At 42.7% G+C, this 25,533-nt stretch overlaps 2 protein-coding genes across 9 annotated transcripts in view; one reads left to right on the top strand and one right to left on the bottom strand.

The window, feature by feature from the left end:
• Window positions 1-3,659, top strand: part of RABGAP1 (RAB GTPase activating protein 1) — a 153,263-nt gene extending 149,604 nt beyond the window's left edge. Inside the window, exons 32-33 of one of the 3 annotated variants that reach the window (XR_007769969.1) lie at window positions 2,695-2,809; window positions 3,492-3,659. The gene's annotated coding sequence lies outside the window, so the exon portion shown is untranslated. The remainder of the gene's footprint in view (window positions 1-2,694; window positions 2,810-3,491) is intronic. The other 2 variants (XR_007769966.1, XR_007769968.1) reach the window with 2 other exon arrangements.
• The window catches only part of STRBP (spermatid perinuclear RNA binding protein), an 88,554-nt gene continuing 66,066 nt past the window's right edge, over window positions 3,046-25,533 (bottom strand). For 5 of the 6 annotated variants that reach the window (XM_050926244.1, XM_050926247.1, XM_050926248.1 and 2 more), the window contains exons 8-18: window positions 25,346-25,457; window positions 24,787-24,884; window positions 24,185-24,296; window positions 21,393-21,485; window positions 20,453-20,652; window positions 17,251-17,409; window positions 13,496-13,630; window positions 12,123-12,263; window positions 8,899-9,022; window positions 6,313-6,357; window positions 3,046-3,485 (exon numbers count right to left, since the gene is read on the bottom strand). In XM_050926244.1, coding sequence (XP_050782201.1) covers window positions 3,409-3,485; window positions 6,313-6,357; window positions 8,899-9,022; window positions 12,123-12,263; window positions 13,496-13,630; window positions 17,251-17,409; window positions 20,453-20,652; window positions 21,393-21,485; window positions 24,185-24,296; window positions 24,787-24,884; window positions 25,346-25,457 — 1,296 coding nt within the window. In that variant the 3' untranslated portion in view covers window positions 3,046-3,408. Of the gene's footprint in view, window positions 3,486-6,312; window positions 6,358-8,898; window positions 9,023-12,122; window positions 12,264-13,495; window positions 13,631-17,250; window positions 17,410-20,452; window positions 20,653-21,392; window positions 21,486-24,184; window positions 24,297-24,786; window positions 24,885-25,345; window positions 25,458-25,533 lie in introns of those variants that run through there. The other variant, XM_050926249.1, reaches the window with a different exon arrangement.

Below are 25,533 nucleotides of genomic sequence, written 5' to 3'. Positions count from 1 at the left end.
CACTATTTAAATGAAGACTTTCATACAGAGGAATCTCTGACTTCAGTTAATAATCTTGATAATTGATTCAACACCCCAAACAGTTTAACAAAAAACAAAACAAAAAAATTAACGTAGAACACCGAATTTTTTCTGAAAATTGCCAAATTCTAGAATGTTGGTTATTTTATGAAGATTTTTTTTGGGGGGGAATCCATTTCAGAAGTGAAGTGACCTAATCCTTCCACCATTTCACCATATTATTGTGAGGCATGGTTGAGACACATTCGTTCAGTTATACTTGGGAGAAAAGGTGGAATGTTTGCTGCCTTTCATGTAGCAGCTCTGGATTCAAGAATAGCCACTGTAAGCCTTGGTGACAGTTTCTAGTTGAACTTGGATACTAAAAACTTGAGCACAATTGTTCAGTTAAAATTCTGATTTAAGTGGTGAAAGCTAAATGGAGTTAACTGATTAAATTGGGAGCCCCACCAATTTTTAATTAAGTCCAAGTTTTATACCATTGGTCTCTTCTTTCTGCGTGAAGAAATAACCAAGAGACATGTATGCACATCTATTGCTACGCATCCCAAGGAAGGACTGTGGCTTGGAATAGTACTGCTTTTATTAAAAAGGATCTGAGTTCAGGGAAAAAATCTTTTAAAAAAGGAAAAGCTCAGAGTCCATATTTGAAGCTGAGACCCCCTCAAAACGAGTCACGTTTGTTCTTTTTAAGACATCTATAAATAGACATTTCGAGCCACACAACCTGATGGTTCTAGAAGTCAGAGAAGAAATCTTGAGGGCCCAAGTGAACAATAAGAGGTGCGATGCTGAGAGGCTGGCAATAGGGACTGTCAATGAAAAAACCACCTACAGTGGAGAAAAGAGCAGAGAAGCAAAAACTTCATGTTAATTTCAAAGGACTGGCTGAAGCTAAAGCTCCATTTAAATTTCTCTGCTCCTTCAGCTGTAAGTGGAATTTTCATTGTAAAAGGGACACAAATGGGCTCTTTTAAAACTATCAAAACATCTATACTTCCAAGGTTGTCACTTTTTAAACAAAGAACTGACAGCTCATTCAGATTTTCAGTAAAGCAGAGAAATGTAAAATATGCAGCAACGGGGCAAGTTTACAATGTGGTTAGTAACTCCCAACAAATGACAAAAAATGAAAAAATGACTTAATAAAAATCATCTGAAATGACGGCCATCATGTTGGAAAAGAGCATAGCTCCCTCTTTTTAATGAGCTGGGGAGGAGTAAGCTATTGGGCAAGTAAATTTTCAATACGTAAATATTTTCAGAACAAATTGTAGTTTAAAATTTAAAGTCTCAGAAATTCATAGATTTAAAACAAACAAAACAAAAAAACACTTATCAGCAGTTGCCAATCAAGAGAACTCCAAAAGAGGCAGGGATCTTTTAATGAATATTGTATTACCCCAAAATGGGCTCTCATCAGCCATGCTTTTTCTGCTCCGTGATGGCTCCCTTTCATCCATAGGCCAGCAAAACAGGTCAATGATTTATCAACACTTCGCAATTTGAAGGCACCCCCAACCCTGCCATTTCTCTCTCAGTGCTAATTCAAGGGATGATAATGTCAGACTCACTGCTACTGTCAATAAAGGCTACATACTTTATTAAAGTACCACCACCACCAAATGAAAGCAAGAGCTACAGCAGGAAGAGAAACGTTTATGAAAGATTTAAGCACATTCCTAAGCACAAATGCTTGATTTCAGAACAGCTGCTGTAGTTAATTCCAAGGAAAGCAGCTTGTTATACACTTCACCCCTTTATCATGCTGTTCTAAGATTACTCTCCCTGCTATGAGAAACATACATTGAGGTAAGCCCCATTCTTACCACATCGTTTAACGAAACAAGACACCCTTCCCCAAGAACAGAGTCTGAAGGAGAGCAGAGTGTATAAAGGCATCTTCAGGACAGCACAAAATATAACAAACCTACTGAAAAGGAACTGGTGAGCTCTGAATGGGGAAGTGCAACCAACAGTGCTGCTTATTTTGTGGGGGTGATACCTTAATAAAAAGTACTTTATTCCTTCATATTAGAGTCCAAAGCACAAGAGCTTTATGCACAAGCCTGGAAATATTCTGGCAACAGTACAGAGCATATCCTCTGCTCTATACTTCCAGAGGGGTACATGCACTCCTTATATTATAGATGTTGCCTTACTTTGGGCACCAACTCGTATCAAAAAATGAATACTGGCCTATGGCTGAAATGTGTCACTTTTCACAGCAGCACTCAACAAGAACTGGGACCATTAAATAGCAAGTTTTCATGGGGACCTTGTTGCTGCTTTAGATTCTTAGAATTGCAAGGGGAAAAGGAGAACCCTTTTTTTAATTGGAGACTGACAACTAAAATAACTAAAAATGCTCCATGGAAAATCAAGGGTGGACAGACAATCGTACAGAGTGAAGAAGGCCACAAGAACAAGTGCAATTTATTCTTTTTGGGGGTAAGTGAGGGGCATTGTAAAAATATCTTTGGAACACTAAAAAACATAATCATAATGTTATGACTGTCCTTTCTCTGGGCAATACCGACTTAACTATGTATTCCTCCAATTACGTAACAAAAGTCTTTGCATGGAAATTTCCCTTGTTTAGCACAGGTTTCACAAAATATAACTGAATACAAAGACCAGCTAGTGTTAATAATGCCCTTCGTTTTCTTTCAGCATTTTGCATACAAATAAAGAGGCTTCTGGGAAAACGAAGACAGGGTCTACATTACTGAGCCTTACGATATGCTAATTTCCTTGGTTTTAAAGATGCTAAGGGAATCCTTTCAAGGTACTGATGCTTAGATATATCAAAAATAATAAGCTAAGACAATATTTAAACCCATATTTTACTAACTTTGTTCACCTTAATATTTTCAAAGTTAAATTTTAACTGAAAAGTTTCTATTGTATTACTGGTTTGTTTTTTTTTAATAACTACTCTCTGAATTAAGTAGCCCTACAACACATACAGGCCATTAACTGAGATTCTGTGTGACTGCATTAGGAAACAGGCAGTACTCTGTGTTACGACAAAACCGTTTATTTGTGATCAGTGTTTTATATTCTATACATCCTTCACAAATTTAATTTTACATAATCGGATACTTCATTTAAAACGTAAGGTTTAAGCTTCTAGTTCTTCCCTATAACAGAAGGCTGGTATAAGTTATTGAAAATGAGGTAACATTTCACAGAACATTTTTTTTTCTTCAAGTTTTAGAGAACTAAATTTGCATTTTGTTAAAATCAAAAAGTAGGAAAAGATGTTTCTTTACAAATGACTTTGCTCAAGTATGTGTTCAAAGAAAACAGGATAAAAAGGCTTTTTTCTCTTCTAACATTCTGTACTGTGGTGTTCAACCAATAGGAATTAGCTTCTGCCATTTGCTAAAAGAATGAGTAGTGGGGAACAGGATATGTTGGGAATTTCATAACTGGTAACAGAACCATTCTCTTGGGTATACCTACAGAGAGAAGAAACGGAGAGGACTCCAAATAAGTTCAATGATCCAGTAAAGTCAAGTAAAAGCTTACAGCAGTGTTCTCATTAACCCTTTCCAGATGAGTCAGTCAATGAGCTTTGAGGGCACTGAATCCCGTAAGCAAAGCAGAACATGTTGTAATACTTTAAACAGGAGTTTTAATATAACATATTAGATTTTATTATTCTGATGTTTATTAATTTAGCATTAGCAATATGTTCCAGAAGTAGTCAGTACCATTTTACACTGAACCAGACTGGATTTGGAAAGTTAAATTATGGTCTTATGAAGATAGTGGGGATAATTTATCTTGTTCAGTGTCCTGAAGTAATTTAACAGGCCAACTACAACTGCAAAGATTTTAGACAGGAAATGCTGCTGTGCATACACAAGTCCTTAAAAAAAGGGAACAGCACAGTTTTGACAAACCTCCCTTTGGATCTGTCAAAACTAGGCACTGATAACTCAGTCAAGTTCTATATCCATTTAGACTTTTTGCATTTTTTCATATTGTACTGAAGTGGCAAATCTGGAAAGATTAATATCTGCCTAATCTCAGGATTATTATAGCGTTCTTGTGGCCTCACAAACTTCTGCATACTTAAATACTTTTTTTAAATGGTTCCTATTTAAATTCTAATATTTAACCTACGTATCCATTTAGAAATCACAAAGCAGCAACAGCAGGTATTCCAGAGCACCAGATGATCAAAGTGAAACTTCCCAACATGCAACAGCTTACAAAGGCAAGGAGACATATTTACCTTACAGCCAGAAAAGCATTATTTCAGTACTTTGCATCACAAGAAGACATTAAAACAGAAAAACTCTTTATGCGAAAAATGGGGGCAGCAGATTTCACAAGACTTTGAAGTCAGCGATATGCCACACGTAAATATCTAAGCAATTACAATTCAGGCTCCAACACAGATGTCATGAGAAGATGGAGGGGAAGGAAAAAACAAACCAAGAGAAAGAAGGATTGTAGGTAAAACTCCCAGCCCCACTGAAGTCAATGAGAGTTTTACCACTTACTTCACTGGGGCCAGGACTTCACCCCATATTCTTATATATAACCTGTCTGCCAATAAGAGATACGGATAGTCAAGTACTAGCCATTAGACCATCTCAGGGTCATATTCAATACCCACTTCTTAATGTTTCACACAAGGATGAAGGGTACAAAAGGGATTGTTTAAAATAAGCCACGAATGAAACAGGTCCCAAACTAATTATGTGATTTCCTGCTGGGTGAGTGGGTAAAGGTTCCCTTTGTTATCAGTAATAGTGCATGAAAGATAATCAAGAATAGAGCATATGCTTTATGGGAAATGCCAGTTTCACCTGCTGCAATGTGAAAACAGATGGCCAATTCACATCTGTCTACTAAGATAAGAAAAGCTGCTTTAAATCAGAGGAAATTCCTTATCCGAGTAAAGGAACCTCATTGGCCAACTCCCTTGCCCTGCTCCACAGAAGAAAGCATAGAATGGTAGCAGCTAGTCCTGCACGGCAGGTGCTCCTGGCCACCACCAATACTAGAGCCACAGCATTTTCATTATCAGGGTACAGCACAAGAGGCTATAGCTGTAGTTATAGTGTGCATCATTTAGAATGGAAAAGGTTCTTTCGCAAGGTGTAGAAATCAAGTGACCCAGTTCCGTAATATTTCCCTGGTCAGAGAAGGTTTCTACACTTATAGCGTTATCAGGTGGAGTTACTGTTAGCCACCAATTTTATTCAGATTTGATCCGGAAGCAAGCATTAGGAAAATAACCTGGCACAGGAATGGCTGGTATAGTGAGGATTAGGTTTCCCCTTTGAAAAATTAAAAAAAGGCTGCTGGAGCTTACTCATGTGGTTTTGCCATTTGAGAGCTACAGAATCTTACCCAGTTATAGAAGACAGGTTCTGTACACACAGAAGATCAGAACTGGTTCTGAGAGACAGCGCCTTGTTTTACTCTGGTGTGTCGGAACATATCACTGACTCCAAACTGTTTTGCCCCCATTGCCACATAAACCTCATTCAAAGTAACCAAAAGGCCAGTTAGAGATCAACAGGCTTTATTAGTCTAGTATTTAAAAAAGCAGATGGGGCGGGGGGGAGGGGGAAGCAGGAGAAAGTACTCTAGAGCTATGAGAGAGGCCCTAAGTTTATTTTAGTCCATATGAAATATATTGCACTGCCGTCCTAGATTTCACTGGGCTTCTTAGCAGGAAGAGGCAGTGGCAAGTTATGGTGCCTTAGCAGCCTGATCTCTCAGTAACCTACAAAAAACTCAGTTAGCTTGACCCAAACAGCAGTATTTATCCTGCAACTGCATCAAATGTGTCTGGAGTGGTTATGAGATGTTGGTGGCAGTGGGCATTTCAAACAGCTGACTGCAGTAAAAGGAAATGCCCACAAGTCTAACTTACGGACCATCATTTTACCAATGTTTAGCCAAGGGGCATTAGAGTAATATTCAAGGACGTTAGATTTGGCCCTTAGGTATTCTTTGAATGGAGCACAACGCTGGCTGTAAAAAGTAAGAGAACTACTTAAAAATATTCAATTTCACTATGAAAGGGAACAGGCAGTTAGAACAGGCAGTCCTTCCACAGTCAGGCAAAGCACAGGCAAAAAGCTACTCCAACCAAAACAAGAACCACAAGGTTATGGCATCAATTTAAATGTCCTCGTCATATTTAAAGTGAGCTCTTATTTTTTTGGATCACTTGCAAACTCTAGGGCAATCTCTGTTTTTGGACTGCCATGATAGTTTCAATACCATTTCTAGTTCAGTTAATTAATAGCTCATACATACCGTAGGCTGGCGCAGCTGGGCTGTACCCATAAGGTGGCCCATAGCCTACAATACAAACAGAACAAGCAATTGGCTTTATTCCCCCTAGCATATGAAGAATCATATCAAAGGTCACAAATTTACTAACAGGGGCCACACACAAAACAGAAAATCCACTCCCATTTAAGTTAAAATACTTAAGCAGCATTTGGCTGTAATCGTTCCAGATTCTGGCTGCACAAATAAACAAGCCATCTTACGCCTTTTTTGGAAGCTTCAGCACAGAAGAGTGAAGCTCCACCTTTCTTTCTATTTTCCTTAATATTCTCTCTTGGTTGAAACTTTCCAGCCAATACTGTCACCCTGCAAGAGTTGGCAAGGCCCAGTTTACGGACTCTCTTCATAAAATACAGATAGGACTTAATGCACAAAATAGTCATTATCCTCAATCTCTCACTTAGGAAAAGGGAGACCTGGAGGCCTGTGGTAAAGGTCCAAATCAGCAGCAGATATTTTTGGTGATTAAGAACACTGCTGTTTGGTTTCCGCAGAGTCCAGACATATTCCACAGAGGGCATCTGAATGGCGGGATAGTAAGTAGGCACTGATGGCAGCCTAAAAAAAGTAAACCAAAGCATCATGGGGATAGGAGGCATGCAAACTTAGAGGACACATTCAGTTGCTGAATAAAACGGAATGGTGACAGCATTGTCCTTGGTTATTCCTGCTTGCTGTTTCATGAAGACTTAGTACCATTCATGCCTGGGAAAGCTTTTTTTGAGGGGGGTTAGGTTGGGGTGTGGGAGGCTGAAGAGGAAAAAGGTACATAGGCCAAGAGAAATAAATGCTTAACAAGTGTGATGGCTGGGAAATGAAACCTATTTCTGGAAGAATTCCATGCTGGCAAGGACTGTGCCTCTATCAGGTTACAATGTCTAAGAAATGACTCCTCAGGCAGAAAAGCAGTTTCAGAAACAATGTTCAAGTCTATTAAAAATGAATTACTGGTTTTTAATATTTATGATTACATCAATATACAGAAACAATGAGGGTACCACATTGCTGACTGCTCCAGGAGGTAAATATATCCAACTACAGGGCTGTGCTATTAACATTTGGGAACTGATGAAGGGTGTCATTAGAGTTTATGCTATATCCTAAAAAACCTTGAGCACTAATGATCAGGGTTTTACTCTTTGGAAGCTAAGTGTGCGTTGGCCATGGAACTTTGGAGACAGAGAGACCAAAGAATAAAATAAAATATACAGAGATTCTCCTCCCACCTCCAACTCCTTCACATGATCTTCTACACCAGTGTGGTTCAACATCTTCAGATTGAAAACCCCTTATTCAAACTCACATTTTCCTGATTCCACACCATATAAAATGAATAGACAATAATGATAAGCCTATGTAATTTGTTTGTGTAGCTGGAGTTCACAGAGAATACCTGACCTTGAAGGATAATAGTATGCAGGGAATGGAGGAGCAAGATTTTATTTGCTTTAGATAGTACAATTTTCAACCCCTCACAACCACCCACTCCCCAGGTGTTGTGACCCACCAGGTGAGATACACTATTTTAGATGAAGCAAAATATAGAGGAAACCCAGAAGATGCTATGCACTTCACTATCTCCGTAGCTATAGTTTTGTTTATTGTGGCTGCTAACCTGCCAATGGGAAGCAACACTAAAATAGCCTGACAGGAATGTGAATTCTGCATGAAGGGGCCCCAAGTATAAATGGGAACTAAAAAGCCTTTTAATTTGGACTTGCAGTTTTGCTGCTCAAAGCAACGTGACCAACATTACAGAGCAACGTCAGCCAGAATATGAATGTGAATTTCTTTCCTTCATTTCTCCCAACATGACAGCTGTTAATAGGCACCTCTGCTCAGAGCCCCAGACTGTGTGGGGTGCTCCCGAGAGCACAGTGACTTCCAAATCTGCCAGCATAATCCCCACAGTTCACTACTCTGGAACGCAATCTAGCACAGCAGCAAGTTCCATCCCAACAGCCTGTCCTCAAGAGGACTGCAGAAGGGTCTCTCTTACTGTGAATCACACTGCTCCTAGAGGAGACTCATTAGGTGGCAAAGCGCTTCTCGCAGGAAGCAACGCGCACAGGATAGTATTTTAATTTTGCATGCACAAACAATACCCTTCCGCCCTTATTAAGGATAATCCTTATCTAGGATGAGAAACTCTTGGTAAAGCCAAGCATAATACTAACGGGCATCTTCCAGGAGACTTCACAACTGGGCACAGAGTTGTGGGAATCATGCCATGGTGAGAGAGTTATAAGAAAGGCAGATACCAGAATTACAAAGCCCCAGGGAAAGAGCAGGAGCTGGACAGCTATTTGTTCATCTTCCATGCACAATAAACCACAAGCAAGATATGTTTTCAGCTCTACAGAGTCCCTCACTTTTCCCTTTATTTAAACCCTCATGCATTTTCCCCATGGCTCTTCTCAAATGCTATAAAACTAAACAGGTCACCAGCATGGATTAGTCTGACCCATAGAAAGGTGAACGTCAGCAGCCATAGTTCATCCATGGACAGCTGGGATGGACAGACCCTTAGCTATTAGCTCCATGACATACCTGGTGCTATGTATCCGGTAGCAGCAGCTGCCCCAACAAATGCCCCTCGTGCTAAAGCGCCTCGTCCTCTGCCTCGAGCAGCCTGGACTGCTGCAGACACAGCTGTATTTACAACTCCTTTAGTCTGTGCAGAATAAAAAAAATGGCACGATTCAGAACATGATACACGACGCAATCCATGTTAAACCAGCTTAATGATCTATGAATTCCATCTAATGCTATATTCAACCCGCTAGGCTTGTTAAAGGCAATACACACTCACTCATTCCATTCTGAAACATAGCTGTGCAGACTTGGGGACTGTGGCACAGACCTATATGTGAGCTCACAAGTTCTCAATTTATAGAATCCCCTTCCCTGGACAGAACGAATGGAGCATTGGCAGCTGTGCCAACGGGCATCTTTGTTTCATTCAAACACCACAGTGAGCTATGAGCTATCTTTCTGTCACGTGTGCAATGTGACTCTGATCACTTATAGGGCACCAATGTGCTACTACACTCTGCTACTGATCTGCATCTTGCTTGCCTGTGGGGAGCTGCAGGGATGTGGAGTCACTGCTGCAAAGATGGATTTGTTACATCATCAGAAATCCTTGACACTTTTTGAGAGAGTGAAGTGCCCGGGCGAGAGGAAGAGGATACTGACCCTATTTCTCCCCACCTCGGCTTGCTGGCTGTGCAGCCCAGCTTTGCCCTGCCCCATGAAGTCCTGAGCTAAGAGCTGGGGCAGGGAACAAAAGCACTGGCATTTTTATTGTAATATTTCCCTGTAACATATCAAGGGTGAAATCCCAGACTTGAAGACCAGGATTCTACCCCAAATGAAGCAAAAAAGCCTGAACAGGAATTTTCAAAAATACAAACCTATCTTTATGCTCCTAAAGTCACACTTAGGGCTTGTCTACACCATGTTTAATTCACGGCAAGCTGGGCTGTGAATCTACCCCATGCCAGCTTGCCATGCACTAAGTGTCTGCGTGGACCCTGCTGACGCACATTGAACAGCTAATACAGGCTGGTCTGGTCCCATTTCAACAAGGACTAGGCTAACAATGTGAGAGAGTTAGTCTGTGGCCAGGGCAGATTCCCACCTCAGCTTGCCATTAACAGCGTGTAGACGAGCCCTTAGGCATCATTAAACTGGGTTGCCAGATTTTCAGACGTACTGGCCACTCAGCTCCCGTAGGTTGTGTTGGCAGCTGTCAGATGACTGGCACATTTCAAAGTTTGGCCACTGCTTTTGACTCCTACTTTTTAGGAATCTTGGCTGCTTGTTAGGCAGGAATTAAACCCGAAACACATTTACCCTTCCTTTGGGCTAGTATGTGCTGTATCCATTCCATCTGATAGATCTTTTCCTATGTCCTCACATGGAGACAGATTTCCATAAAATCACAGGACCTGGAAGTGACCTTGAGAGGTCATCTGCTCCTGTACCCTGCCCTCATCCCTGCAAGGTGTCTGTCTAACCTGCTCTCACACATCTCCAGTGATGGAGATTCCACAACCTCCCTAAACACTGGAACTAAGTGCGTTACTACCCTGACAGAACATTTTTCCTAACGTCCAACCTAAACTGCCCTTGCTGCAATTGAAGCCCAGTGCTTCTTGTCATATCCTCACAGGTTAAGGAGAATAATTTTTCTCCATCCACCTTGTAACAACCTTTTACGTACTTGAAGTAATGGGCCATTTTCATGCCTGGCTATTAGGATCCTATCCGTTTTAAATGCTGAGTGTCTCCAGATTTAAGAATAAATCCTTTCTAGTTCATTTTTATTTTCTGGCCCACCGTAAGATCTATTTCCCTCTTACATGTCTGAATAAATCCCTCGCCTTCTCTCTTTTCATTTTGTTATAATCTTAGTCCTTAATTACCTTCTGGCTCCGTCTGCTTATCCTACTCAGTAAATGCCATTTCTTAATTTTTTCTTCTCAAAGCGCACAATAGCTACTGTTGTGTAGACAGCTCTGTTGGTCTAACCATAGACTGCACTGGCCAAACTTCCTTTAGAAACTCTGATTTTTCCTTCTTTTTAAATAAAGGGAGAGGTCTGCATGTGTGCATCAAACCACATCGTTTCCCAAGCATAGTCAGCAGCTGCTAAGCTAACTGGCAACCTCATACAGCAGCTCAGAGAGCTTTAGAAGAGTACTATTGACATAGCTTATTGCAAAGAAATGAGAGCAGAATATGACTAAAAATCAGAGTGCCTGAATCTCAGATCATTCTCGGATCTTAACTGCCATCTTTGTGTGGAACAACATTCTTCAGGAATTGGATTTTAAAATAATAATGGAAGCTGAAGAACTTCCATGATGCAGGAACTGGAGGTCTCAGGGCGCTGGGGAGAATTGCTATAAACATAAGTGTTAGGTACAGAACGTAACAAATACAACTGGCTTGTAATTTCTCTGAATATATTTTATGCTGTAGCAAGATGGAAAAAAATTCATTTTTGCAAAGACTGGAAAAGAAATCCTAATTCTTGTTCATCTGCACAACGCAAATCAAAGCTGTAACTGTCAGGACTTTTTCTGCATGTGGCTTTCTGGAAGAACTACACAGATAATCAGCTTCAGTTGTGTTCAATGTTAATTGCATAGAATGGAGAGATCAGTGTGGCTCTCAGGAACCATTTTAATGATTTGGATTATTAGAATCTAATTTAAAAAAGTCTGAAGTGACGTTTTTAATTAAACAAATCCTCCTCATCCAATGAAAAGTTGCATTTGAAAAGTTTAAGCTCAAAATTCAACTTTGTCTCAAAGCTTGATGTTGTGTCTATCACCAGACTATAAACAAGATACTCTTTAAGTCTACCTCTGTTACTATCAGAGAGGCAGTGCAGTCTAGTGGGTATTGCACTGGAGTTGAACTCAGGAGACCTGGGTTCTATAACTGACTCCGGCACTGACCGGCTGTGTGATCTTGGGCAAACTCACTTCCCCTCTCTCTGTAAGACAGTAAGCACTTTGGGGCATAGACTGTTCTGTGTCTTTGTACAGCCCTAACACACTGAGGCCTTCACATCAGCTCAGGCCTCTCGGTGCAATTAACAAATTACTAACAACAACAGAGTAATAAAAACAAAGGACAGACCTGCTGAAAAACAGACTGAAGTCATGTGGTCCCTCTGCAGCCGCCATCATCCAATGCTACCCCAGGGCAGTGCTGACAGAGAATGGCGCTTACTACAAAAGGCAACTGGGGATTCTTACCTGAGGGAGAATCTTTTTTTTCTTATTGTTGGTTGCATTAGGCCCAGAAAACAGTTTCTCAAGTGCTGCTAAAGCAGCGCTCGCTTTTGCCACCTTCTTATTTGGACCTGCGCCTCTGAACTTCTGCCCATCTACTTCTACCTGAAGCCAAGAGGTTAATTTAGAGCCAGTACTTTTCCTGGTGGGAACGACAACTCATATTTACAAACAGATCTCAGCTGGAATTATGAGCCATTTATAAAAAACTTCAACAACTAAGTCCAGTTATGGGTGAAACTAACTTGTATTTCCTCCAGTGAGTTCAAAGCACTCCACAATCAAGAAGTAATTAAACCCAGTAGCTCCATGTGATAGGTAGTGATCAATTGAACCCTACAAAAATGGTGGGGAGGGATAGCTCAGTGGTTTGAGCATTGGCCTGCTAAACCCAGGGTTGAGAGTTCAATCCTTGGGGGGGCCATCTAGGGTCTGGGGCCAAAAATCTGTCTGGGGATTGGTCCTGCTTTGAGCAGTGGGTGGGACTAGATGACCTCCAGAAATCCCTTCCAACCCTGATATTCCATGATTCTTAAGTTGATTAACAGGACAGAAGTTAGGAATCCCATATCAACTTGAAACTGAAGGGGGAATTTATAGAGGTCAAATACATATACTTGGGATGCAATTTGGCAGGAATTAACTGGGAAGATTGCCATGAAGTCTTTGGTAGGCAGGACCTTAGCTTTATATCTCACCCAAAACTATACTTTTAAATGATCCCCAAACCCCACAACATTTTAGGGGCACCTACATCCCTAATCAATCAGCTTTGCATCCCCATCATCTTCAAGAACCTGCATTATGGCTGCCCTCTGGCTAAAGAAAGCTGCCTTCTACTCTTTTTAGAGCCCATCAATGCTGATTCTGTGTCAGCCCAAGAACCTGCTGCTGCAGAGTAAAATGAGCCAGAGACTGAATCGGCTCCCTCTGCTGCATCATTCCTAACTCCTGCTAGACGGGCAGCAAGAGGATCAAATCAGGGCACTCATACAGGGTTGCCAGGACCTCTCCACGACACACATTGGATAGTGGTTTTGGTTACTCAGCTGCCCTCTCCCTACGTCATGTCAGGGATGTGATGTGTATAGGGACTTCCATAACCAAATCTTCCTCCTTGCTGAATTATCCAGGGCAAGGAGGACATTCCCCTGCCATCCCCACAATCTCCTTGGCACTGAGAGATACAGGAACCTGAAAAGGTTACTGTCTCTCTTGTGGAAGAGAATGAATGGTAAGGCTCTGGAATAACATTAAATGGCAACAGAAAGCTACCAAGAAGACTGAAGCATTGTTAGCAAAACCACCTGCAGATTTCCGAGCACTGCTGCACTCACCTCCATTACAAAGCGCTTATCATGGCTCCCACCTGTCTCAGAGATGAGCTCATACTTAAGACCTCTTCTTTTTTCATTTAGCTCCATCACTGGGTTTTTGCCACTTGCTGTGAGGATAGGGCCCTGAGTTCTCACCTACAGAGACAAGATACATTATAATCGCAACAGCTCTGAATGGCAGACACACATCTACAGCATGTCTGCCTATAACAGCTGCCCAACCTGGACAGTCTGGCTGCCCACCTGGAAAACGCCAGTATTAATCATCTTCCTTGTGTGTTTCTGCAGCAGCCAGTTCTTCCTGATACATCCGCCTTAGCAGGCTCTCTAGGGACGGACTGGCAACAGAGACACAGCATTGTCAAAGCTTCAGTACAACCTGCTGCACCAGAACAGCAGATAGGAAGCCCCTGCCCCCAAGGAAAGCTGAGGGATGAACCATTTAAAAAAAATATATATTGCCACCCGCTCATTTCCGGCACAGGAGGCAGCTAGCCAGGCAGTCAGTGTCTCCATGACGAGTGGTGATCACCTTCACAGCACAGCATGGAGCATCATGCAGCTGGCTGAAGGACAGACCGTCAAGTTTCTTGAAAGCAGCTTTCTGCTACTAAACAGAAGGAGATTGGCTTTCCCAGCCCTGCACATCTCTATTGCCTCATCTAACCATCCCCATGGCACTCCAGTCTCTGAGTGGGGAAGCCACAGAGTGTAGGTCAGACATCACAGTAGATATAGCTGTTCTCCTGGGTTAGAAATGCAGAGCCAAAGAGCCAGTACACCAGTATAGCAAGGCTTCATTATAGTCTGCTGTGCTGGAGGCACCAAAGAAGAACACAGAAAATTAGGAAAGCTAGGCCAAGATTTTCAAAAGTGTCAGGTACCCAACTCGAGGGCACCTGCTCTCTGAAAATAAGGTCCCTTTAAGGCATCTCAGTTTAGGCACCCAAAATCCTGAGTCACTTCTGAAAACCTTGGCCCTTGTAAACATTTCTAACTGTTTACATGAAAAACAGTTACGATTTGCCTTTAGTTAAAAATGATCTAAATAATTCTAGTTCTTTTAAAACTGGGATTAAAAGGCTAATATGATTGTGATGCTGTATGGAATATGGGAGCTACTTTATAATATTGTTGATACCAATATTATAAAAGTGCAATGAATCTTACCAGGTATACCACGTAAGGTATCACTGGAAAAGTTATAATTCACTAGATACGGTAATCTTGTTTATATGTTTTGTATTGTAAGTTATAGATATGCAGGGTATATCTGTATTTCCAAACTTGTGCTGTGCATCTGGGTGACACCCCTAGACAGATTGGCATCAGCACTGCCCAGCATGCTTGATGGCTCATCCAGGGGCATCAGCTGTACACTGAACTCATTGAAAGGGTCAGGGGCTACATCTTATGGTCAGCGAGGCATGCCTATAGACAGAACCCTAAGGAACTCCAGGCCATGTGCTAGGCGGCTTGTGTTTGAAACAAAAGAAATACAGGCTGCACGGCAAAAGACTATAGAAGGCAGCTGCATCTTCTCCATTTTGTCTTCATTCCTGCTTCTTACATCTGGTATAACTTTTCTACAAACTGAAGCTCTGAACAAAAGACCGAATGACCCATCTAAGCTGTGGATGTGTTCCAGAGGCACTTTCAAGCCAGCAAACTCACCAACACTCCTAAGAAGCTGATATATGGACTCTGAAGTCTTTGTATTTATGTAATTGCTTTACCATTTAACAACTCTTCTTGTCCTTTCTTATTTCTTTATAATAAACCTTTAGTTTTAGATGCTAAAGGATTGGCTGGCAGCATGGGATTCTGGGTAAGATCTAACCTAATACTGACCTGGCAATGTGGCTGGCCCCTTGGGGTTAGGAGAATATTTTGTAGAGTGAGCAGAATTTTTAAAATAACTTTTCACCTTACTGCACCTAGGTGCCGATTGGGAGTCTGAAACTGGAATGAAATGTAATAAGAGGGTTGCGCGCCTTTTTTTTTTTTTTTTTTTGGGGGGGGGGGGGCCTTCTTGGTAACCAGGGTGGGGATCAGAAGCACAGTTTGTGACTGGTTGGAGAGTATAACTTCAGTGTTACCCAACAGATTTGGGAGTATCCGCTCTCCTTTTCAGAAACTGCCCTGACCTTGGCATTTCCAGTGAGGGCTACACTAGACACCTCAGGTCACAATGATTATTAAGGTTATAAAAGTTGGTCACAGAAGTCTGGGATTCTGTGATTTTATGTGTCCTCCATGACTGCAGCACCGGCAGGAGGGTGGGGCCTCCCAATAGGAGCCCCGGCTGGGAGATCTGGCTCCAGCCCCACACCACAGGGCTCGGGCTTTTGCGATTTATTGTTTATTACACACATCGGGTCTGACACCAAAATCTCAGCCTTAGTGATTATACATTGTCTGGCTCTAAGTTTGAAGTCACATTATCTAAATGGGTTAAGTTACGAAGAAATCCACATTTCAATGTACTGAAAAGTATCTATAGAGAAGGCAGATTACTTAAATTTATATTTTTAACAAAAAAGCACTTACATCTGAAAGGAGCATTATATCTAAAAATAAGGCAAGAATCTAGATCTATTTATCTGCACAGTCTCCTGAGTGCATCACAAAGATATCAGCCACAGCAATGAAAATTCAAATTAAAGCTCTCGCTCCATGCTTAACACAAACACTTGTCTAGAATTCCTGGGGATGATGAAGAAGAATGGTGGTACAAATGGAGATGGGAGGGTGAAGAGGATAGAGACTATGTCTAGATCCGTCGCATGGCTGCGGCTGGCCAGTGACAGTGGTCTCAGTTTGTGGGACTATAAAATTGCAGTGTAGACACTTGGGCCTAGGCTCATCGGGTCTCAGTGCCTGGGCTCCAGCCTGAGCCCAAATATCTATGCTCATCTGACCCCGGACTCAGAGACTCCACGCCCGCGGATGTTTAATTGCAGTACAGACACACCCTCAGAGAGAACTCCGAATTGCTTGGTTTGTTAGCTCATAACAACTATGTAAATATTGGAAATAGTTTAAGAAAATATTTAAATTAACAACATACTGCAGACCCCTTGCAACTGGACTCCTGGAAACATTCAGCATAGACTGGTCAAGTTAAGGCATTTGGTCCTTCACAGAATACTACACTTCCCACAAATTCAGTGGGAAAACAGAAGCAGAATTGGCTCTTTAGAGTTCCTTAATTAAGCTCCAATTCCCAAAATTAAGCTAGCGTAGCTTTAGACTGTAGCATTTTTTTAGTCCATTCATAAATACACATTTAAAGGCATGATAATGCCTTTCACATTATTTAAATACATCCCTATTCACTGTGCTACTTTTCTGTACTTCTATCAATCAATAGGTACTTTTAATATAAAGACAGCTCTAAACAATGATTTATGTTCTAAAATAGAAAAACATTACACTTGTTACTTATTTGTCTTACAAGTGTGCCAAGATTGAGGTCTCAGCATGCTAGGTGCACAGGAAGACTGTCTTACCCTGAAGAGCTTACAGTCTAAATATGATGAGAGAGAGAGAGAGAAAGAATGATCCTCACTTTACAGCTCAGGAACAGAGGCACAGAGAGATGGAAGGGATTTGCCCAGGGTCTCACTGGCAGTCTGTGGCAGAGATGGGAACTGAAACCAGATCTCTTGATTCCCAATCCAGTAACTTAACTACACAAGGCCATTGTTCTCATGGAAATCTCTTTCTCTGTGCGTTTTCCAGTGAATACCCACCTCTACGGTAGAGGAGGTGTCAATTGTAGAATTTCCAGTATTATTGCTTGAGTTTGAAGAGACAGTCTCGTTTTTGCCTTCGGTATCTGATTTTTCATCAGAGCTCATGCACTCAATGTCTGCATCAAAGCCAGTTGGGTAGCCCATTGCTTGTAATACCTACACCAAACAACATTAAATGAGATGTAAAACCAGTTTGGGGTTTGGAAGCGAATGCAAGGCTGATCATACAGCAGTAAAAAGGCCACACACACTTCAGGAGGTAACTCACTTTGAAGTTCATTTTTCGCCAAGTTAAATACAGTGAAAAATCAAGTACTAATGGGAAAAAGGGCCCTAGCCTTCCTAAGCTGCAAAATATAATTGAGAGTTTCCAGTGTCAAATGCACCAGCAGTTCATAATTACCATTTTCCAAACTGAGGCTCCCATGTATAATATGGGATTAAAATCCAACCTATAAAATACACAATTTATATGCAAAGTAGCCAACGATTCACAATTCGGGTCAGACCACACCCACAATGTAACACTACCTGACAGTGTGACCAAGACATTCTGTTTTGCATCTTAAGTTCCTTTGAGCTCAGCATATACAAGTCTGCAGAGAAAGGACAAGGCATCTCCAGGTGCCTTGGGGGTTCCTATGTCATCTGCAATGTGGGATGCTACACATGTAGCATCAAGCCCAGATGTCAACAGTTCAGGTTCCCAGGTGGCAACAAATGCAGGGGTTACCGTATGATTGGGTTTTCCCAGACAGGACGTCTTTTTTGAGCCTCTTCCTTCTCTGTTCGGGGGGGAGGGGGGGGGTTCAAACAGGCAATGTCCTGGGTTTCTGCAGAGCAGACAAGCTGCAGCTCAGAAAGACTCCTGACTGATCCATTTCCCTGCAAGTCACAGCTGCTGGATCCCACCCACCCAAGCCCCGCTCTCGGCCTTGGGGAAGGGATCCTGCAGGAAGGTGCTGAGAGATAACTGTCGCTGCATCTTGGGCTTGTGCCCTAGGCGCTGACTGATGGCTGCGCCCTGCTACTGTGACAGGGAACGACACTGCCCTCCACCTCCAGTGAGTACCCCCCACCCAGGTACGCCCTTCAGCACCCCCAACTGTACTTCTCTCCACTTTTAGGGAACCTGAAATATGGTAACCCTAAGCAAATGGTAACATGCAGCTTAAAGATAAAAAACTTGGCTAGAACCCAGCACTGCTGGAATCTAGGACTGAGAAGATCTCCCATCTGCAGCTGCTCCAAGAACATCAGCTGATAAACATAACCAAAGACGCACGTCCCTCTCAGTGCTGTAGGGGAGCCTGATCTGAGGTGTGCATGGCAGTGAAGCAGTAAAGGAGATGGAGATGTAAGGGAATAATTGGCTATTTCATCTAGACATGAATGTGAAGTATTTCAAACCTCCTGGGCTGTCACCATGCTGCTCACCACCAGCCACTTTGTAGGAGAGATGCGCAGAACCTGATTTTGTCACTGCCAAACACTTTCCCCACGGGGTCTCCAGAAGAGATGAGGCACTCTCCCCCCCAATGCACAATGATGTGGCAGGTCAGGCAGTTCTGTGACTGACTCCCTGATCTGCCTATGCAGATGTGTTCAGTGGGCACAAAATGTAGGTGTGAACTGACTCAGAGGCTAACCTGAGGCCCGCCCTGAAAGTTCAGTCTCAAAAGCAAAGCTTGCAGACATGCCGCCCACAGGTACCAAAGAGTGAACATAGAAGTGGGAACAGCATAAGCATTCTCCTCCAATCAAGGGGCACACAGCTCCAGCCCCCTTTTCCCCGCCCCGAAGGCTGGTAGGGGGCAGGTACCGCAGTCACGGACAACTCTATTCCTTTCCCCCAGTTTGGGAGTGCACTTGCCAGTCAAATGCAGCTGCAGATTTAGAGCTTTAAGTATCTAAACAGTGAACAGTGTACCCTAAAAATGGAAACATCTCAATTTAACCCTACAATCTCTTGGTGTGTGAGCAAGCAGCGCGTGGGCTGCCAGGGAGCAGCAGTGCTGGGCTCTGCAGGGCCAGCCTGCCAGCTGGTCCTCAGCTGGAAAGAGGGTGGTTCCAAAGCATAGCCAAGAGGGAGGATGGGTGGGTAAATTTGGGGAAAATGGGGCTGTGCGAAGCTCTGGCCAGGAACTAGGAGCCACAGAGGAGCCCTGCAGGAGGACGGCAGAAATAAGATCCTGCTTTTCAAGGCAGAATTCTTAATGGTATCAAAAAAAGACAATTATTGGGGCAAAATGTAGGTGTGAGTAGGACAGGATGGGAGGACACACACAAAGCCACATCTACAGAATGATACATTCTACAAATACTTTTGGGCGCTTTGAGCGTGAAAGCAAAAGGGACAATGGGACTTTCAAACTCCTAAATCAAAGGAAAATGGAAAGTTGCCAGATGAATCTTCTGAAAAGGAAGTTCACTCAAAGCACATGAAAGGAAGCACAGATAATGACAGATGGGTTTGCTCTTGCAATTGCAGCTCTGCGCACTTCGCAGACAACTTTCTCTCCCTTCTCAGCAATGCACACAGGAAAGGTCTGGTACAGCAGCGCCTGATCTAGCTATGAATTTACATGGGGATGACTGTGGTGCCCATTTTTATTTATGAGACACCAACTCAAGTCTCACTGTTTTACCAACTCCATCTTTCTCCCACAGAGTCTCTGGAAAGGGGAGCAATGGGGTATGGCTCAGGCTGGCTCATACTGATGGACCATTTGGTAACAAGTTGTGATTCACCATCCTCTATTTACTGTAGCACCCGTGATGTGCTAGGTGATTTCCAAACGCTCAAGATGGGATGGTTCCCTGCTCCAAGGAGCTCACAATCCAAGGAGAGTGACAGATAGGCAGAGTGAGAGGAATGGGAACAACAGAAGGATGAGCCATCGCACTAGTAACTAGCAAGGGGAACCAAAAATCAAAACACGGAACCCACCCACACTCACTCATCGACCTCTGGTGGCTTGCACACCTCAGTTCACTTTTCCCCTCCTACCTGTTCACCATGCGACCTGGAAGGGCCAGACACTTTGAAAAGGGGCCAGGATAGCAGGTTTGATCCACAATGCCTCTCTTTAGACGGTTTTCCCATTGATAGTTCTGATCATATCTGTTCTGGGTTTTCCAGGGTCCGGGGCTGGAATTATCAACTTAATTCATATTCACGTCTCCGCCTCAGCCTTACCTTCACAGCCACATGGAGCTTGGCCGTTTTCTTAGAAGGTCCTGATGCTTCATAGGTCGTACCATCAACATCTACAGACATTGTGAAGACTGGGGCATGGACTGGACCCGACTGTGAAAGAAGCTTATACTGAAGCCCTGGCCTGATTTGGTTCAGTCTCATCAGAGCATTCATGAGATCGATCGCTTTACTGTCTAGGACTATTATGGGAGAGGGTGGGAAGGGAAAAAAAGATTAACAAAAGAAATGGAGAAGTGAAACATTTTGCATTTCTAAAGCACCATCCATCTGCGCACTTAAGTGCACTACATAAACATGAATGAGTGCCAGCCATCCACTCCCCCAGTGGTTCATGACCATTACTCAATCCCTTTAGATCTCAGAGCTCTGTACCAATCAGTCAGGTTCTTCCTGGCTGCTACAACTTGATATGAAATCTCATAGGTCATATAGTACTGCGAGTGCTACCTGCAGCTGGATCCCATATGAAACTAGGCACCAGGAGCTACTTGTTCACAATAATCCAGAAAAAACTCCTGGTTTGCATATACAATACAGATGATCTGTCAATGGAATCAGCACCTATCTCCTGTCCCAAATGTGGGATCTGAACAATCAGTTCTACATATTGTGAGGTCTTGGTCTGAGGCTGTTTGAGAGACCACTGCCAGACATTACAAATAAAATACCTGAACTCTTTGGACAACCTAATTTTAATATCACCTGCTGGAGTAACATGATCAGTGACGGGAGTCAGTCAGCCAGTCAAATATGTGCAAAGAAACTGAAACCCACCTTTAAGCAGAGGAGTTTGAAGTTCCGAGCTCACGGGATTGAGAACACACACACACACACCCACCCACCAAGAAGTTTTTCTGTCAGCTCCTACTATAACCGACAGTGGCTCCTTGAAGCCAGAACAAATAAAAGCTGCACTTACTTTTCCTCAAGTTGCGCTTCATTTTTTTATTTGGATCTTTATCATCCCCTAATCCATCCTCAAATGGCCGTTTCAGAGCAGAGGAGCCTGCACCTAAAAGATAGTTCTCCTTGTAATACGGATTTAAATAGTCGAAAATAAGGCAACAATCCCATAGCACCTGTCTGATTAGTCCCATTACTTTCTGCTTTGATGTTAACCTTATAATTAACAATCACCTGTATAGGTTTGTATTTAAGAATTTATATTGCTACATAGAAGAAAGTGTTAGCTTGTAACTGGGGAGTCCTTAAGTTTCCACTATTGCCTGCAGAGGTCCACAGTATTGAACTTGGCAACATTAGCGAATCAGATCACATAGTCAAACCTCCACTTCCTTACCAGCTCAAATACCAATAGTAAGGCCTACAGATGTTGTTACATGCATTCTAATCATCATCATAAATATCTGGAAATCTCTGCAAGAGATTTCTTAAGTCCAACAGTTGAAGTTTTATTTTAAAAGCTAACATTCTATAGAGGAGCTGAAATCAGAGATCCACGAAAAACAAAACACGGACTTTGTATTTCAGCAAACTTCAAGGTTTTCTGTAAATGGAGGCAGCTTTGGTTCTTCACACTCAGCGCCACAGAAGTGACTGTCTCTTTAGTACTGTATTTAATTTACATTATTTTATATCTCATGTGTGCCAGCCCACCAGGCTGCAGGGCTGCTAACACTTTAGACATAAACAGTAGCATGACCAAAACAAACCTGTCTTCCTCATTCAATCTCATTGTTTTTATTGATAAGCTAACTCCAGCTGAAATACACAACAGGTCTATCAGAATACAGTAGGTCAATAATTCTCCTGAGCTCAGCATCCATCAGATGGGGAAAAAAGTATCTCTACATCCATCATTTGCCATAATAGAAATAAAGTCCCTGTAATAGGCAGTGCCACCAGATCAATGTTCTCACTTTAAAAATAAATGGCTAGGACTGGCCTCACCATTATCAAGTGACAAGAAACTATTATTTCTGTGACAGTGCTCCAACTCCAAAGACATGATCTCTTAATTATAAAATGGCCTGGATTGAGCAAATGGGCTACAAGGATGCATTAATCAGATCCGACTAAAGGAACTATGCTCACATAACCAGTGAAAGGGAAATGCCAAAGAGGGTGGAAAAGGGAAAATTTTAAAAAATGCTTTCGAATTAATCTTTAATGTGGACTTTAGCAGCTTTATGACTGGGAGCAAGTCCTTTGGCTTGTTCCACTCACCGTGATCTGAACTGCCTGTTCTAAAATCTCTGTTCTCTAAACCTCCACAGCACTGTTCTTCAGTTAGCTGCGTGTGGGCCTTACCTGGCCCACAAGGTCTTTCTGGTTAGCCTGCTGGGCATCAGCTGCTCCGCCCTGCTCCTGCTAGGGGCTCCACTGTAAGGGCAGTCCCGCTACCTGGTTCCTGGGCTCCCCTGCCAGGAGGTTCCTTTCCCTCTCGAGCTGCACAGCGTCCTCCACATCAGCAGGTGCCAGCCCAGGGGAGAGGCGGTTCAGCATGGGACCAGGTAGGGAGCACAGGAGCCAGAGCAGAGTATCAGGGCCATCCTTGGTCAGAGTTGGAGCCAGGTAGTAGGGTCATCCCTGCAGCAGGGTCCCCAGCTGGAAGCAAGAGGCAGGGATGGGACAGGCTAGGGGGTGGGGTCACCCCCTGCTCCCAGGGTTTCTCCCAGCTCCCCCACTGCCCCCCTTTTTCCCAGCTCCTTGCACTCAAACAGTATTAAGGAGGCTCCTGTCTTCAGCAGCTATTCCCCTCTCCCACCCTTGGGGAAACACTACTCATTCAGAGACTCAGGATTTTTGGTGAACTGAAATTTGGATGAACAGACTTTACCTGTACATGGCATGATTGTAAAGAGAGGAAAAATAAACCGCCGCTAATTAGACTAGCCACTCTGTGCCTCATTCAAAAAAATCAGCTAACGTGCCACCTTCGGCACATGTGCCACAGGCTGCTAATCCCTGCCAGCCAGGCAGGGCACTGACATGCTTTCACTAGAGAGCAAACACTGAAAGAGGCCTCTGGCCCGCCAAGGCTTGGGCAATGCCTTATTTGGCCTCCCAGAAAACATAATTGAATATCACTGCACTAAGGACCTGTCCCATTTTAATTATGGTTAGAAAATATACTTCACATTCATTTCAGGGTCTAAGAGTGGGTGAGACAGATGGAGCTAGGACGAAAAACAGGACTGCCTGATGTATTGTTTGGATATTTGGAATACCACTGGAAATCTACTTCTTTTTTTTTTTTTTTTTTTTAATATATAGTCCAAGGTAAAAACTGTAACAATACTGTGCTTAGAGAGAGTTTTTTAGGACAATTTTATTTTACTTTACCACCTTCTCTAAGGGATTCTTTGCAGTGAATCTGAGCAGGGACACTGACCTAATATTGCTCATTTGGCTTGTCTAAAGGCTCTTGCTCCCCTAGCATAAGAGACATGTATTACTTTACTCCCCATGCCCCAAGGAGGACATACATCAGAAGAAAACCACATGCTACACTGCACCGTTTATATTTTCCACATTCTTTTGTATGTTCTATTATTTAGCGACTAGAGACCGCTCATCGATTTTCCTCTCATGGTATAATCATTTTTTCAAAAAGAAACGTTCTTCTGACACACACAGCACATAACCCAGAATTTCACCACGCTACATTCCAAAGAACCAGTGTAGCACCCAGGTTACATCCTGTTTATGTTTTTAATGAAGTTTCCCCAAGAGACTGTCTGCACTCACCTTCTTTGTCAGTAACTGACCAGGAATATTTTTGAAAGGATTTATTTGATGGGAGAGGATCCATTTCAAGCACCTTATAGATCTGACCAAAGGCTGATAGCCTGAGCGCGTGCTAGGGAAGAACAGAAATGACACACATCACTGCAATGCTCTGCCCAGGTGTCTGAACTTCTGATTAAAACTCTAGACAGGATCAACATCTCTCCTATGAGGAAGGACTCAAATCTATATGGAAAGGGTTAATTAGAGAGAGAGAGAGAGAATGAACAGAAACAAACAGCCATTTCTGAGATACATTGTGTGAAATTCACCCCTGTTCAGAGCACCAGCACTGGACCTATGCGCCACAGGTGCTTAAAGCGAGACCTACATGAAGCACAGGCTTTGGGCTGGCACTCCGAAGGAGAAAATTTCATTTATAATTGAACTCCTATATTCTCAAAACTTTTATTTAATCCTTCCAGTGCAGGGCATGAGAAGAGCTGCCATGAGTCTACTGTAAGAACGAAGCCACCTTGAGCAAAGGGGTAAACTGAATGCAGTGAATCGGATGTTCTTCAGCAGAAATGACACTTAGGTTCCTGGAAGCAGAGGTTTTCTACCTGAGCACTGTGTGTAATGGCTTCTTTTTGCTGCACTGTCATATAGGACAAAGCGTCTGTTGGCTCCCGCTCACAGGGATCATGCAGGCCAGGGCCCCCTACAAAGGGAGAAAATAGACAGTTCAGAACATGTCAGAAACACCAACCAAAAGACTGTGGGAGTCAAGTGGAAGTCACAAGAGCTAAATTCTACTCTCCAATGAGTGCAGAGCCCCCATCTATTTCAGTGGGGACTGAAACAGCCTTAGGAACAAGCTAACCCTAAGGTTTTACTCCCTAAACGAGCAGGGCCATTTAAATTGTTGTTGTCAACACTTTACACATAAGACAGCAGGCACTGTAACACCATTAGCACCACAACATAGGGACATTACAACTATTAATAGGGACAATATCTTTTTATGTTAACCCTGGAGCTTCTCAATGTCTTGCTAACAATCCACATGCTAAGCCTCCTGAGAACAGGCATTTTAAAACATGCAGGAATGGAAAACATGAACATTTCAAAACAGAAGAAAGATCAATCTTTGGTGTGTCTGAATTTATTCTAGGCCCTTACCAGGAAGCAGAATTCCAGATGCCAAACACTCCATCACTCGTCTTAAGGCCTCCCCAGCGCCCAAAGGTCTATTACAAGTACCTATGGATTTTTCACATATAAGCTCTAGTGGCTAAAAGACATTAAATTAGAATTAGTACATGTGCCAGAGCGGGGCTGCAGTTAAACACAAGAAGTCATTTCAAACG

This window comes from Gopherus flavomarginatus, chromosome 17 (assembly GCF_025201925.1).
Source record: "Gopherus flavomarginatus isolate rGopFla2 chromosome 17, rGopFla2.mat.asm, whole genome shotgun sequence".
Classification (NCBI taxonomy): domain Eukaryota; kingdom Metazoa; phylum Chordata; order Testudines; family Testudinidae; genus Gopherus; species Gopherus flavomarginatus.
Note: the sequence above shows the minus strand (reverse complement) of the source record. Positions and strands in the feature narration are given on the sequence as shown.